This window comes from Bos indicus x Bos taurus, chromosome 15 (genome assembly GCF_003369695.1).
Source record: "Bos indicus x Bos taurus breed Angus x Brahman F1 hybrid chromosome 15, Bos_hybrid_MaternalHap_v2.0, whole genome shotgun sequence".
Lineage (NCBI taxonomy): Eukaryota > Metazoa > Chordata > Mammalia > Artiodactyla > Bovidae > Bos > Bos indicus x Bos taurus.
Genome location: NC_040090.1, coordinates 45,810,119 through 45,826,413, shown reverse-complemented (window position 1 = coordinate 45,826,413; position 16,295 = coordinate 45,810,119). Strand labels below are relative to the sequence as shown.

The 16,295-nt window shown below is 47.6% G+C and overlaps 1 protein-coding gene and 1 pseudogene across 1 annotated transcript in view; both read right to left on the bottom strand.

Annotated features, from left to right (window-relative positions):
- Positions 1 to 16,295, bottom strand: part of SPON1 (spondin 1) — a 306,130-nt gene that overhangs the window by 11,046 nt on the left and 278,789 nt on the right. The window contains exons 7-10 of the mRNA XM_027563341.1: positions 10,491 to 10,555; positions 2,092 to 2,293; positions 1,003 to 1,143; positions 257 to 332 (exon numbers count right to left, since the gene is read on the bottom strand). Coding sequence (XP_027419142.1) covers positions 257 to 332; positions 1,003 to 1,143; positions 2,092 to 2,293; positions 10,491 to 10,555 — 484 coding nt within the window. The remainder of the gene's footprint in view (positions 1 to 256; positions 333 to 1,002; positions 1,144 to 2,091; positions 2,294 to 10,490; positions 10,556 to 16,295) is intronic.
- LOC113905695 lies at positions 11,680 to 16,086 on the bottom strand (annotated as a pseudogene).

Below are 16,295 nucleotides of genomic sequence, written 5' to 3'. Positions count from 1 at the left end.
ATGACACTTTAAAGGCCTGATAGTGTTGAATACATATTCCAGTGTCAAGCCTTCACCATTTCCCTGATACTTTGTGCCTAGCCTTAGCCTTACTTCGATTATCTCCCAAGCAAAAATCTTTCTTAAAACAGGGATCATCAAGTCAAAGGGTTTTTCTGTGGCTTTTTAAACATGTTAGCAAATTGCTTTCCCCAAAGATAGTTTATCTTTTATTCCCAATGTATGTTGCCACCTGCAATAAAGGAAGGCAGCTTACCTTCATCTTTCTCTTCTGGAGCCAGGTCTGCTACAATATCGTCGACATTGTCGGGCACAATATTGCACTGTTCCCCCTGCAAAAGGAATTTTAGTTGGAGGGCCCTCATTAGAGAGTGGACTGTATGGGAGGAAGATGAGGGAGGATATAAAATTGAATGCCCACCCTGTGCATAAACCCTAGGCCGTGGCAGAGTTGTGGGCCAACTTTTACAATCTGACTGAAAGAAGAAATGGCAGTAAAGCCACAACTTCCCACTCCTGACCCATGGCTGTGTGCTGTGCTTAGTCGCTCAGTCGTGTCTGACTCTGCAACCCTTTGAACTATAGCCTGCCAGGCTCCTCTGTCCGTGGGGATTCTCCAGGCAAAAAACACTGGAATGGGTTGCCATGCCCTCCTCCAGGGGAATCTTCTCAAACCAAGGATTGAACCCATGCCTTGCGCATTGCAGGCAGATTATTTACCGACTGATCCACCAGGGAAGCCCATGGCAGACATTAGTAATTGATTATGGCACTTACCATGAAGCCTAGTTACCTGGAGTAAATCATTTGGTTGAGCATCACATCATTCCTCCATGTTCATTTTGCTTATTTATATCGTAGGGATAATTTGTGTCTAGAAACTCTAAGAGGCCCTGGAATACCACATCCTAAGTATACCAGGGACCCCATGATTCTAGAGCAGAAAGGGGTCCAGTCTCCTGATGGGAGGGGTCTGTGCCATGGTGAGCTGTAACCCAGTACCTTCCGGGCAATTCTCTCGATGACAACTCTGGCTACTTGAGTGATGGATCCACCCTCTGGATCATAAAAAGGACTCTGAGGATGGTCCAGACTGGTCAGGGGTCGGATTTTCTCCTGGGGAATTGTGGGCTTGTTGGGTGACTGCAATGGAAAAAATACACAGATACAGAGTGGGAAATTAACAATTTGATATATGATCAGAACAAAAACCTTGACAGGAACTTAACAAGTACAATTGATATTTATATTTATAGAATTTGGTTCATGCCAAGTGTTATGCATGGACATTTGTGGATCTATACTTTCAAATTCTCCTGTGTACACAGTAGGACTAATCCCAGATGAAGATGCCAAGTTTCAGAGAGCCATTTCCAGCTAGGATACAGCTGAACCAGGTTGGCCTGAATCCAGAGTTCTTCCTACTAGACCAGGCATCCGTGAATGTTTATCCGCAGAGGGTCAGGTGGTAAATATTTCAGGCTTCATGGCCCATGCTGTGTCTGTTGCAATGAGTCAAATCTGTAGTGAGAAAGCAGCCCCAGACAACATGGGATCAAAATGTGTGAGGCCGGATTCCAAAGCTCCAGGTTTGGTTCCAAACCACAGTTTACCAACATCTGTTCTAGATTGTTCTACCCCTAGTTTTCTGATGGCTCCAGATTTTGATGCAGTTGGTATGCTGGCCGTATCTGAAAAATATTGACAACACGGGAGAATCCAAACTCCTTAGGCTGGCCGTCTGGAAGCCTTGGGAATATGGTCCGGCTTGATGAACATCATCTTCCTTCTGTTCCCCTTCTCTCTCTCTCTCAGCCTCTGTGCCTTTTGCCTGCCACTCCTTTGCTTATCTCTGAACCTCTCTTTAGCAGACCCCCTCCCTGTGCTCTCCTGACCATCTGGACAGGCACTTCCCAGAGCCTGAGTCACACAGCTTGTGAGTACATGATGATGGGACCCTGCGGGGCTCCCCTGCTGGACTGTGAGTTCATCTGGCTCAGAGCCTGAGCCAGCCTCACCCCTGAGGCCAGGGCCCCCAGAACAGGCCCGGGCAGGGAGGTCTGTCACTTGCCACTGCAGGCACACACACACCTCATAGGTCACCCCGCTGTCGGTGCCCGCGTCCCAGGGAATCAGGTCCTGCACCACCTTCTGGACCCAGCCGCACTCTTTGGTGCACAGATCCTCTGCGGACAGGCCCACGTTCCAGTCGGGGCTGGGGCCCATCATGGTCAGGAAGGACATCAAGTGGCGCGTCCTGTCCACTGAAAATTCAGCCGAGGGTGCTGCTCTCCTAGAAACAAATACGGAGACCGTCACTTTTGGGGCCCTGGGGGTGCATGCTCCGAGGGACATCTGGGCAGACAATGGCTAAAGGATGAGAGAGAGAGAAGGGGGATTCTTGGTCTCCATCTTTGGCCATGGCTGGTTTCTCTCTCTGAGCCCATCCATTGGCCATGCTTGGAGGGAGCCATATGCTACCTCCCTATCCAGTTTTAATGTGTCTTCAGCACTTAACTACTTGTTTATTTTCTTATTTAACTGTTTATTGACTGTCATTCCTTTCTGGAGTATAAGCTCTGGGATAGCAGGGATTCTGTCTTTCTGGCTTTATTTCCAGTGCCTGGCACAGTGTAGATGCTCAACCGATGTTACTGAATAAACGAATGAACAAGTTCTGTAAGCTGGGTGTGCACCCAGCTGCACTGGATGTGAGATGAACGTGACAGATAAAAACTGCATGTGGTGCCCCAAGCCTTTCCTTATACATTCTCAGTGATGCCTCAGAGCACACCTGGGGTAAGGACTGTTGACTCCAACCTATGGATGGGAAAGCTGAGGCTCAGAGGGTTTTGTTATGTGACCTCTCCAAAGTCGCAAAGTGGGAGAATGGAGACCTAAGTCAATCTCAGTTCGAGGTCCGTATTCTTTTCATCATCAATTTCTAAGTTCCCCCACTTTAACTCTCTAGAGCTACATTGTGCCATCAGGGGGACATCTCCCCAGCCTGCTGCCTCATTGCCCTCCAGAGGCTGCTTAGAGCAGAGTGCTGCCCTGGCACCAGAGCTCACCCATCACCTCACAGCTGGTCCCCAGGCCGTTTCCTCCAGTGGGTGAGCAAGGACCCAGTGATAGAGCCAAAGACCTTTGGCTGATGACCCCCAAGCTATGAGAGGCAGTTCTTCAAACACCATCCCTTCATGTTCCCAAGAAGGGGTCCTAGGAGTGGCCAGAGCTGGATGAGACCAAGAAGCATGGTGGGAGAGCTGTGCTCACTCAGCGCACACTTGGTGGCACAGCTACACTATTTTCCCCTCATGACACTCCTGTGGGGTTGGAATTTATTATCTCATTTTGTAGAAAAGAAAGCACACAGAAGTTAATGAGCTCAGAGACGCAGCTGGTGAGGCCACAGTGTGAAGGCAGCTCTTCCTGACTCTCCCTCACCTCCCAGGCTGCTGATTGTGGGGAATCCTTGGCTGGGGACCAGCTCGTCTATTCGGTCTGGCTGGCAGCTGTTTGGGGCGTCCCTCTGCTGCTCTGTTTGGGACCAGCTGTTTCTGGCTGCTCTCACCTGGCCCCTGAAAGCGATGACTCCAGGCCTGGCTGGGCTTGGTGGAACTGGGTCCCTTGGGCAGGCCGGATGGGATCAGACCACGAGCAGAGCAGGTGGGAAACCTGGGTGCACACCCCACGCCACCTCTTAGAGCTGTGCATCCTTGAAATGACCAAACCTTTCTGTGCCTCAGTGTCCCAATCTGTAGAATGGGGATTCCCTCTATCATCTACCCCAAAGGGTTATTGTGAGTGTTTAGTGAAAACTCACATCCGATCCTTAGCCCAGTGCCTGGCACCTGGCAAAATGTTACTGAGTGAAGCAGCATCGAAGGGTCAGATGGAGATCAGAAAATAGAGACCAGGCGAGGGAAGCCTTCCTGGATGCACCTCACATTCTAGCCTGATGGCAGTCTAGGTGGAGGGGAGGCACCTGAGTGGAGGAAGAGCCTGGCCTGAGCCTGGCTTTGGCATCAGGTCCCACGTGCCCTCGTCTCCGCTAGGAAAGCTCCTCTTCGGTGGAGCTCTGAGGAGGTGGATCTCCTCCTCAGAGTGTGGTCTGGGACCAGCAGCGTCGGTGTTGGAAGTTGTTGGAAATGCAAATAATTGGGCATCACCCCAGATTTACTTAGAGACTCTGGGGAGGGGGGAGGGTAGGACCCAGCATTTTGTTTTAATAATCCTCTCAATGATTCTAATATGCCTCGAATTTGAGACTCACCGGTCTGCTCATCTTCCAAGCCTCAGGTTCTGAGTCACCTCTTCCGGGAGCTGTTCTGATCCCCTGCACTGAGGCCGGTGCCCTTGGTCTGCATTTCCACGCTCTCTGTGTAGGTCTCAGCTGTGCCCTTTGGCTGTGATCCCATCCTCACTGTTTGCTCGCCCCCACTAGACTAGGAGCCCGGCAGGCAGGAATCCCAGTGCCAGGTGTCCAGTGGGCCAGCTGAACAGGTGGACGTGTGATGACGAGCTCCGCTACTTATTAGGTTAGCTCACTCACTCTTCCAGCCTTGGTTTCCTCATGTGACATCACCCACCTGCCACCTCAAAGGAGATGCTATGTCAGGAAGCCTTTAAAGACTGCTGAAGGCCCCACTGACATAGTCTGCTATTTAGTTAGGCACAAATTGCGGGACCTCGTTTCCTTTTCCCATGTGTACATTTTCTGGCATGTAGGTCATAGCTTTGAGCAGCTTCTTTAAAGACTTGGTATCTACAAGAATTGCAGCCTGGGGAGCTGTGGTATTGCTCACTTAGGGATTAACAGGACGTGTCTGGGGTCTGCCTGGCAGAGAGCATGGGCATGTGGGCAGAGCGGGACTGCTTGGATCTCGAGCCCTCGGGAGTCCAGCAGTGCCTCAGAGGAAGGCTCCTCTTCCATTTCCATAGTGACCGACCACTGCACCTGTTACCTTCCCATCTCCCTGAGCATGTGCCTGTGGCTCAGGCGAGTCTTTCCTATCCTGCACCCCGTGGATGATGCTACATCATGGCAGCCCAAGAGGACCACAGCGGCTCTGCCCAGAGATCCAGAGCTGGAGAAACCAAACCAACATAAACCAAACCTCGCCTGACCCACCACCCTGATACTCTACCCAGCTGAAGGATGTAACCATCTGAGAACCTTCTGTGTTGTACAAGGTGTATACAAATCATTTTCTGCTAGTGCATTTGGGCCAGGTCTGTAACCTGAGTGAGGTATCCTCCAGACCTTAGTAAGTTTCAAGGGATAGGAAGTTCTGGGGCAACCAATCCCTGCACGAAACACCCGGTCATGTGGTAATTGAGTAATATGGTAAATTTGAATGTCTAAAAGTCTGGGGATGGTTTTCTAATACCTTCAGTTGCATCTGGCTTACGTGACATACTCTGGAGGAAATGTTTCCTCTCTCCCCCTCAAATTGCTTAGGTGCACCTTCCCAGAGCATGTTGAACTCACTCTTTCCTTGGAGTTTCTTCTTTCTCTCTGTTCTGGTAGGTTCCAAAAGAGGAAGGGCCATTTTTGTCCTGTTCACAGCTGTACCCCAGGGCCTGGTCTAGAACTCGGCATGCAGTAGGTTCTCCTCAAATGCTTTTTGAAATAAATGAGTTAATCTAGGAAATGAATATAGTGCTCTTGCACTTGCTTTGGCCTTCAGATCTAATTTTAAAGTTACCTCAAAGTATTTATTACTTTTATAATTAAAAATGCTGTTTAAAATAAGGAAATGATAAAAATATATGTGAGTTTTCTTTAGAAAATGCTAGATATGATTGGAATTCTTTAATTCATAATAAAAATTCTTATTCATCTTTTCTTATATTCTATGTCTTCCCATACATAGTGTTTTGTTAATTTGATCTTATTTTTTCTATCTGGGATTTACATTTTTATCACTTTTCTGGGAAAGAGAGTTGTCCTGGCCATACTATGTATCAGAATATATTATAAAGCATGATAATTAAAATGGTGTAATACTCAGGATAAGATGGACTTCCCTGGTGGTCCAGTGGTTAAGAATCTGCCTGCCAGTGTAAGGGGCACAAGTTCGATCCCTGGTCCGGGAAGATTCCTCATGCCTGTGTGCCACAACTAGAGCCCGCGGACCCGAGAGCCTGTTCTCCGTAACAAGAGAAGCCACCATGGTGAGAAGCCTGCACACGGCACACAGAGAAAGCCTGCGTGCGGCGACAAAGACACAGTGCAGCCGAAAATAAATAAATGAAATCTAAATGTAAAATAGAAAAACAGAAATATAAATCAGTGGCCCAGAGTGAAGAGTCCAGAAACTTTAGATAAGGACTCATAAACAACTGAGGGAGAGGACAGATCATGCAGCAAGTGGGGTTGGGGTAACTTAATTGCAGTTTAAAAATATATAGGAGTCACATCTTATATCACACACATCAAATTCCCCCAAACAGCAAAACCTCAGAGTTAAGTAGAAAACAACCAGATCATAGGAAAGAAGTCAAGTGTTCTGATCTGTTAGAGAAACATTAATTTTTTCAGCTTTGAAACTATAAAAGCAGTCACAAAAGTAACTAATTGAATAATATACCAACCAAAAATATCTGCATAATGGAAAGAACAATGTTGAAATAGAACGGAAGAATGATGTGCTGGCAAAAAAATGTCTCCCTCTAGTGTGACTGACAAATATTAATGTCTATAGTACAAACAGAGTTCCCAGGTGGTGCAGTGGTAAAGAATCTGCCTGCCAATGCAGGAGATGTGGGTTTGATCCCTGGGTCGGGAAGGTCCCCTGGAGAGGGGCATGGCAACCCACTCCATATTCTTGCCTGGAGAATTCCATGGACAGAGGAGCCTGGTGGGCTACAGTCTATGGGGTCGCAAAGAGTCAGACAGGACTGAGCCACTAAGCATGAGCATAGTACCTACAGAGCTAGTCTAAATCTGTGAAAACAAAACCTGACGATTCTAATAGGTAAGAAAGTTATAAACGGATAATTCATACCAGAAAAATGAAAACACAATGAAGGCATGGAAATATGTTTTGTCTTTTTACATTCAGAGAGGCAGCGTGGTGTGGGGGCGGGGGGAAAGGGGACTGGAAGAAACCGCTAGATGTGGCAGCAGCTTTGACTTCACCTCCCTTTGCAGTTACTAATCTGCAAAATGGGAGCATCCTCAGACCCACCCCAGGGCTTTTAGTGAGGAAACTGCTTATCATCATGACTGGCATTATACTGCTGCTAAGTCGCTTCAGTCGTCTCCGACTCTGTGTGACCCCAGAGATGGCAGCCCACCAGGCTCCCCCGTCCCTGGGATTCTCCAGGCAAGAACACTGGAGTGGGTTGCCATTTCCTTCTCCAATGCATGAAAATGAAAAGTGAAAGTGAAGTCGCTCAGTCATGTCTGACTCTTAGCGACCCCATGGACTGCAGCCTACCAGGCTCCTCCATCCATGGGATTTTCCAGGCAAGAGTACTGGGGTGCCACTGCCTTCTCTGGGCATTATACTATGACTTGGTAAATGCGGATTTATACTATGACTTGGTAAATGCGGATTTCCTTCTCATTCAGCTTTTCTAAACAAAACTTTCAAAAACAAAATGGCAACCCACTCCAGTACTTTTGCCTGGAAAATCCCATGGATGGAGGGGCCTGGTAGGCTGCAGTCCATGGGGTCGCTAGGAGTCGGATACGACTGAGCGACTTCACTTTCACTTTTCACTTTCATGCATTGGAGAAGGAAATGGCAACCCACTCCAGTGTTCTTGCCTGGAGAATCCCAGGGACAGGGAGCCTGGTGGGCTGCCGTCTATGGGGTCGCACAGAGTCGGATACGACTAAAGCGACTTAGCAGCAGCATGGTCTTTCTATACCAATCTAGACTTACTATATCAATCTAAGTTACAGATCTGTATCAGTTAGACTCTCGCTGAAGAATTGATGCTTTCGAACTGTGGTGCTGGAGAAGACTCTTGAGAGTCCCTTGGACTGCAAGGAGATCAAACCAGTCAACCCTAAAGGAAATCAACCTTGAATACTCATTGGAAGGATTGTTGCTGAAGCTTTGATACTTGGCCATCTGATGCAAAGAGTTGACTTGTTGGAAAAGACCATGATGCTAGGAAAGATTGAAGGCAAAAGAACGGAGCGGCAGACCATGAGATAGATAGCATCACCAACTCAATGGACATGAATTTGCACAAACTCCAGGAGACACTGAAGGACAGAGGATCCTGGAGTCCATGGGGTCGCAAAGAGTCTGACCAGACTTAGCAACTGAACAACAACCATCAGTGAGACTCAAGTCACATTTTGTCCCTTTTGTTCATTTCAAATAATCTCCAATACAAAGCTTTCAAAGTTGCAGAAACTCAATCTTGACACTAGGTGGCGCCAGAGTCATTCACTAAGTTGAAGTTCTGTGTGGGTGGAGAAATGTTTCCATGAGGTTTCTACCTTGGAAAACTGTATATAACCTAGAGGCATCTAGGGTTCCAGGTCCATCTGGCCCATTTAGATCTACTGTTGGCTTCTCAGGTTCAAAGCCAGTCTTTTTTTACAATCTTGAGGAAATTAGTTGTCTTGGACAGGTTCTCCAGGAGACTGGAGGGCTCTGAAACTTCCAGCCCTGATTTGAGAGAAAGATGCGTCTGGCCCCCTGGGAACCATGACTGAAATGAGTAAGGGAGCACAGACCCTCCAGAGGCATGATTTTTGGAAAGGGTGAGGACCATGTCTCTATTTAACCTCTCATTTTTCTCGCAAACAGACCTGACTAAACACATGTTAATTAAACAGAATGGCTGGGAATAATTAAGGGGATGATTTACAGGATACATTATAAGAAAGGGAATAAAAATTATTTTTAAAAGATTCAGTAATTCCTAACAGATTAAACTGGAGGAACTGGGTGGTGAAAATTCAGCACTGATTTGAGGAAAGATGGGCATTTTCTACTCCGGTACTGGAGGAACTCATGAAGGACGTGCGTTTTGCTCAGAATTTGTCTTTCCGGTCTCTACCTGTGCTCTGGGCTGTTGGACCTGCAGCTTGATTTATTGAGCTAAACAAGTCAGCAGCTAATTTGTTCATTCGTGGCTGTCCTTTGAGAAGTGGTCCTGGGGATAAAGATGAAGATCATTGAAAAACAAGTCAGTTTTGCCGGGCAGGACCTCACAAAGTAGGTCACCCTGGCTTTCCACTGGCCCGAGGGAGGCTGGAATCCCATTAACCTCAATCGAGCAGGCTCACAAGGAGGGGCAGGGCTGTTTCTGCAAAGCAAAACTTGGCTGCATGGAGGCTTCCTAATTTGACTTCCTAATGAGATTTGGAAGAGGAAAGGGGAGACTGGGGTATGGGAAAACCAAAGGAAAATTCCTTTCCCTTAACAAGCTGGTAGCATGAGGGCAGAGGCTTTGGGAGTTTGGGGAATCAGTGTTTGCCATGGATCAATCCTGTTTCACTAGGGTCCTAGGAAGTCTGAGGGCTGGGTGAAGGGTGAAAAGGTGCCCCCAAATATTTTGTTCCAAGTTTTCAGTAAGTCTCCTCTATCTTTAAAAAAAAAAAAAGGCTCCATCGATTCTTTCATCCTCCTGGATCTCCTGCCCAGTCTCTCTTCTTTCACAGCAAACTTCGCAGAAGAGCTGTCTGCACTCACTGATTCCATAACCTCACCTTCTGGTCACATTTCACCCTGTTCCAGGCTGTGTCCCCTCTCCCCATTACTCAGCAGAAAGGATTCCCAGTAAGGTCACTGATGATGTTGATAAATCCAATAGGCATTGTGCAGCTCCAACCTTCCTTAATCTCTTAGTTACCCTGGACACAGCTGGTCACTCTCTTTTTTTTTTTGCTTGGCCACACTGCAAGGCTTGCAGGATCTTAGTTCCCCAACCAGAGGATGAACCCTCGCCCTTGGCAGTGAAAATGTAGAGTCCTAACCACTGGACCATCAGGGAATCCCCCGCTGTCTCCTTGAATGCTTTCTTTCCTTGGTTTCCCTGATACTGAGCTTCCTTCCCTAATCTCCTTGCTACTCTGTTTTTGCTTCCTTTGCAGGCAAGTCCTCCTCAGCAGTCAATGTTAGAGCTCCCTTGGGACTCCGTTCCAAGCCCCGGACTCTCATTCTCCGGCTCTCTCTGTCATCCATGTGCTTGGTGTTGATCGTTTCCCACGCCTTGGTGACCCTCAATTTTATATCTCAGTGCAGAATTCTCCCCCTGATGTCTTGTAGTTAACTGTGTTAACACCTCCAATGTCTGGGTACTCTGTGGTGTTCAAGCCATGGGGGACACAGATACCAAGCCCGCATTCCCCAAGGAGTGGAAATACTTGATACTCTACCCATGGGCAGTGGGTGGTGCACCTCACCTAAGAGGCAGTACCGACTTGTATGACATGACTGGCATGTGGTGGCCAGTAGGTGGGCAGCTCCAAGTACAAGGCCAGGACCGGGGCTGGACAGGGCGTTGCTACTTACACGTTGAGAGGCTGCCAGGCTGGCCACTGAGCTTTGGCTTTGATGACGGTGAGGACCTCGTCGCTCTGTAAAAAAGGACCACAGGTATTTAGTGAGGAGAGCTGGGCTCAGGGAAAAAGATGGCTTTAACATGGTGACGTTGTCCACCCCACACCCTTACCTGCTGCAGAGGCTCTACCTACCCAGGTGTGGAGACAGCCTGCTCCAGGGTGGGGGCACCCTGGAGTCTTGGCGGTCCTGTGAGGTGGGGCTATGTCCAGGGTGCCTGGTGTGTGCTGAACACCAACGGTCCCACTGAGCCACACCTGAGGTTTCCATCTCAGACCCTTCCCCTTGGGAGCCAGGCTCTGACCTGCCCTCTGGCGGGGATGGCCAGGCTGGAGGGCAGCTCATGCTCTCCACGTCCAGGCGCTGACGGGTCTGCTCCAGCCACACCTAACCTCGAGGAGCGTCACCCCCACGGCCTCCCTTGCCGTCAAGACTATACACACTGGATCAGACTCCCTTGGACAAGGAGGGCGAAGAGAAGCCTGAGCCCCACGCTCCTGGGCCACTCATGTTATCCTGCTCTATTTTGCTTTGGGCAGTGTGTAGGGCACTCTTAAAGCTTGAGAACCTAAGAGAATTTTTTGAAGAAGAATCTGATAATTAACATTGGGAAGGAGAGCCTTCATCACCAACATGAGGGAGAAAAATCAGAATGTTGTTAATCTTGCTTAGCTTCGCTTCGAGGTTGGTTTGGGTTTTTATTTCAATAACACATTGGGGCTGAGGGTTTCCATATGCTTTTCAAAGAGTAAGTATCCACAGGTGCCCAAATTCAGCTCTGGTGGGGGTTTCCCCAGAGCAGATTCAGCTGATCCCAGAGCCTGCCTTCCCCCAGCCTGGGCCCAGCAGCGCTCAGACAGCACCGTCCATGCTCCACAGAAAAGCCCAGGATGTTACCAGCAGGGACAGGAAGAGCTTTGATGCCGACTGAACGGTCTCTGAATTTCAGGAGGGCGGAGACTAGCTGCACTGGCCCACGGCTCTGCCTCAGTCCTTGGAGTTGTTCCTGGCAGTAGGTACCTAGCACATATTTGGGATGAATTGGTGAACTTCTCCTTAGTTGGTGGGTACGTTGCCCAGAAAATCCCACAGCCCCAAGGAAACTATATACAATGAGGAGGTCAGAGGTGCCTCCAGGCTCAGGCCCAAAGATTATAAAGAGCCTCTGGTTTGGAGCACCTAGTCTATAGCCAGGGAAGGATGGGAGGGTGGGAGATGCCTTAGAGGGGATAGTAACTCAGCTTGGCTTGGGCACCCACTGGGTGGGTGAGGCCCCCAGGGTACCCCCTCTCCCCAGAAGCTCAAAGCCTACTCCAAGCTCAAGCTTCCCTGGTTGGGGGCGGGTCCCGCTTTTGGTCAGAAGAAACACTCTGTGGATATATAAACATCCCCACACTCACAGGTCTGCAGGGAGAGCATTTCCAAGTTCCAACAGAGCGTGTGACACTTCTCCTGGGAGATTGTTTTATTTGTTGACACTGTATCCCTCACTCACTCCTAAGACACATATGCTGAGTGACCAAGGGAAACTGCCCGACGTGAAGTCACGTGTGAGAGGTGACCTGTCTCCTGAAAGCCCAAGCTGGACCCTGTGATCGAGGTTTCCTCGATCATACAAGGTATGCTCAGCTCATACGTGTCCCACACTGAATTCTTTAGCTGCCCCCAGAATACGGCTGTTTCTCCAGCAGCCCCACTGAGCACATCCCCAAGCTGCCTGCATCTCTCCACCTCTCACCCCCTCACAGCTGCCAGGCTCCAAGATCCACTGTGTTCACAGTCTTAGCCTCTCTTAAGTCCTTCCATGGTCTCCTCACTGGTTGCCCTGGCTCCAGCATCTTCTTACTTTTCCCCAGACCACCCTCCACATTGGTGCAAAACTGACCACATTCATTGCCTGCCTAAACCCCACAACAGTTCCCCATAACTTCCATGCTGACTTCCTTTTTCTTTTAAAAGTACGAATTCCTTTATTCCTCATCACAACAGTCTAACAGTAAATGTAGGTTGTATGCTTTTATTTTTACATTTAAGTTATCCTTTTTAGGATATATCTTTCATCAGGACTCTGCCGCATTTAAACCTTGTCCTTCTAGTGAGAGGGTAAAATTGTATATGAATCTTATTCAGAGAACTTGGCTGCTTGTAGCAGACTAAAAGAGCATGGAACTTAGGCAGGAGAGTGGAGAGCTTTTCCACAAACACATTTAAACTTCTTCCCAGTACAAAAACATCCACTGTTGCTTTTAGAGATAATTTTACAAATCAGAAGGTCTTACAGGATAGTCCAGCTGAAGTGTCAGCAAGTATTTTAAGTAAATCCCAATGACCTGAAATTCAAGTCCAGACTAGATATTTAGTGTTTTCTTTATTGCAGATATGAAGTCTTTAACCTGAGGTACAGAGTTGTCTTCTAGAATCTTCTAGAATCTGTCTTCTAGGGACCTCAGTGGCGGTGACACGAGCTGTAGGAGCATCCAGGAAATTGAACACAGGACCCTCCATCACCCTGGCACAGATTGCAGCTCCTACTGCCAACTGTGACCAGCCTCCTTCCACAATAACAAGGTGACTGGTCTGCATGACATTAGTTTCTCTTGTTTCAATGTCCATCGGTCTGATGGTCTGCAGATGTATCAGCTCATATTCAAGTCCCTCTTTAGATAGCACTGCTGAGCTTCTAAGCAGTGGCTGACAGGTCTTGCATGAGAAGCTATGGTTGCACGTGTACCCTGCCTTTCCAGTTTGGCTTTTCCTATAGGGATCAGATAATCTTTTGACTGTGCTCCTGGGGAAGTTCAAAAGGAACTTTATACATCAGTTCCCCTCCAGCACCACCACTGGACTTACCCTGAATGGCAGATTTAATAAGTCCTTTTGCATCCTCTGAATTCCAGGGACTGATCACCTTCAAGCCTGGGAGGTGCTCATACCAGGCAGCAAAGCACTGGGAGTGTTGGGCAGCTACGCCTGTGGGGGCGCCACTGGGCGCCCTGAAGACTAAGGGCACTGGCTGAAGGCCTCCTGATGCGTAACAGGTCTTGGTAGCTGAGTTTATAACCTGGTAAATGGCTTGCATAGAGAAACTGAAGAGCATAAATTCACAAATGGGCCTTAACCCAGCCAGAACTGCACCTACAGCAATTCCAGCAAAACCCGACTCAGATAACTGGAGTATCTATGATCCTCTTATCTCCATATTCTTCTCACAGGCCTCGACTAACCCCATCGTACAGGGCAACTTCTTCCCCAAGTAGAAATAGCTCCCAGCTCTTTCCGTCTCCTCCTCCATACCTTGATTTATAGCCTCATGAACTGTCGCCTGCAGTGTGGCCAGTGTGGTCTGGGGGAACCCCTCCTCAGCAGACCAGAGACCTGCTCAAGGAGTCTCCGCACCAACCCAGCAACCATGGCCATCCTGACCATGTCCTCTGCCTGCTGCCGAAACCACAGGGATTTCTTAATTCCCAAGTTTCGCCTACATGGCCTGCATCATCTAGTTTTTTCCTTTGATTTTTAATTTCAGAATAATACATGCTTTTTGTGGGAAAATTTAGCATCACAGAAGCACAGTGTAAATGCTGAGCTCTCCACTCTAGCATCTATCCTGCCTTCTGCCACCTCCCTCTCCAGCATGTTACAGTGTGGTACATATCATCCCAGATCTTTTACTATACTTAGGTACAACACGCGTGTGTGTGTGCATGAACATTAGATATGGCCTTCCCACGAAAACTGCATCATATTGAAATCTCATTCTGCACCATGATTTTTACATTTTCCCCTTACTATCATATCATGAAAAACTTTCCTTGTCGGTACCTGTGACATCAGAGCTTTCCTTTTGTTGATTTTGAGAGTGTTTGAGATTCTCAAACTAGGGTAAGCCAGGTCAAGACTAAGAAAAAGGAAATCCAAGCATGAGATCCAAGTTATGAGATACTGTCTGATGATAGTCCTTTTGCCCTTGAAGAAATACTTTACTAAAAAAAGTAGGGACTTCCCTGGTGGTGCAGTGGATAAGAATCTGCCTGCCCGTGCAGGGGACTTGGGTTTGATCCCTGATCTGGGAAGATCCCACACGCTGCGGAGCAACTAAGCCCACGCTCTACAACTGCTAAACCTGTGTGTTCCAGGGCCCACAGGCTACCACAGCCGAAGCTCTCACTCCTGTAGCCTGTGCTCTGCAGCAAGAAGCCGCCACAGTGAGAAGCCTGAGCACTGCCACGATGAGTAGCCCTCGCTCCCACAACGAGAGAAAGCCCACATGCAGTAAGGAAGACCCAGTGCAACCAAATAAATAAAAATAGTAATAAAAAAAAGTCAATGTGGGTGGAGTTAAGGGGCCACTAGGTTAGCTGGCTGGCCCTGCAGACATACCTCGTATTACAACGAAACCTTGGTTGTCAAATTGCAACTAATGACATTGATTTTGCCTTTGTAGTATATAACTCAGAAATTGTCGAGGCTCTCCATTAGTGTTTATTTATGGTACTGGCATTCTATCTGTACCTTTTAGAGCCATGGAGGCTCCAAGGATGGTTGTCCATGGGTGCAGGCCTTAGAACAGCTTCTTCCTGTCCGCTGTTTCATCTTATGGTTACATACCATCTGCATGTTTGTGTTATCCAATGAAATAAGAGCACAGGAACCATTTGGAAAAATGTATTTGAGAAACTAAACATTTTTCTTTCTTTTTCAAAAAGAATGTTTCATTCATGTATTTATTTTGCTGCACCTGGTCTTAGTTGTACCATATGAGATCTATTTCCCTAACCAGGGCTCGAACCTGGGCTCCCTGCATCAGGAGTACAGAGTCTTAGCCGCTGGGCCACCAGGGAAGTCCTGACATATTTTTCTTAAAGTAGAACCAAAGCTTTTCAGGATTGGAGAGAGTCTGGCCTGTTCGCAGCCAAATCCAAGTGCTGTGGATACTTAGTAAATTGGTGGGAAAGCAAAGCCACACCATTTTTGTTTGTTTTAATGTATGTGTAGAATTCTATAGCATGGATGTTCTCTTATGTAGCTGGTATTATTGGTGGATATTTGTTTCTATACATGATGCTCTACTGAACACTTGTGAATGTACTTCTTTATAAGTTCCTATGTCATAAATTTCCAAGAATGATCGAACAATGAAGCAAATTGACAATTTTGGTGACACCTACCAAACTGTCCTCCAAATGTCTGTACCAACTGATACTTCTTCAAGTACGTGTGTGTGCCAGTGTTTTTGCAACTTTGGGCACACTGGATGCTATCAATCTTTTTCATCTTTACTAATCCAGCAGGCAGGAAAGTAGCGTGGTTGCAGACATAAGCCCTAGTTATTATACCTGAATTCAAACCCTGACTGCACCGTGACTAGCTCTGTGTCTTTTAGTGAGACTCTGACTTCCTTTAGCTTTCTCATCTCTGAAATGTTGAGTTAAAAAGTGTGTCTACCGCATAGTGTTGTTAGGGGGACAAAATGACATAATTCAAGTAATGTGCTAATCCTGTGCCTGTATTAGCATCAATACTCGTTACTATTCTTATTCTTTTTTTATTTAGATAAAAAATGTTGATTTTTATTTATTTGGCTGCACTGGGTCTTAGTTGCAACATGGAGGATCTAGTTCCCCGATCAGGGATCAAACCTGGGTCCCCTGCATTGGTAGTGAGAGTCTTAGCCACTGGACCACAAGAAGCGTCCCTATTCTTATTCACATTTAGGCCACGCTGGTATTAGAACCGATTTGTACCGCCTGAGTACAG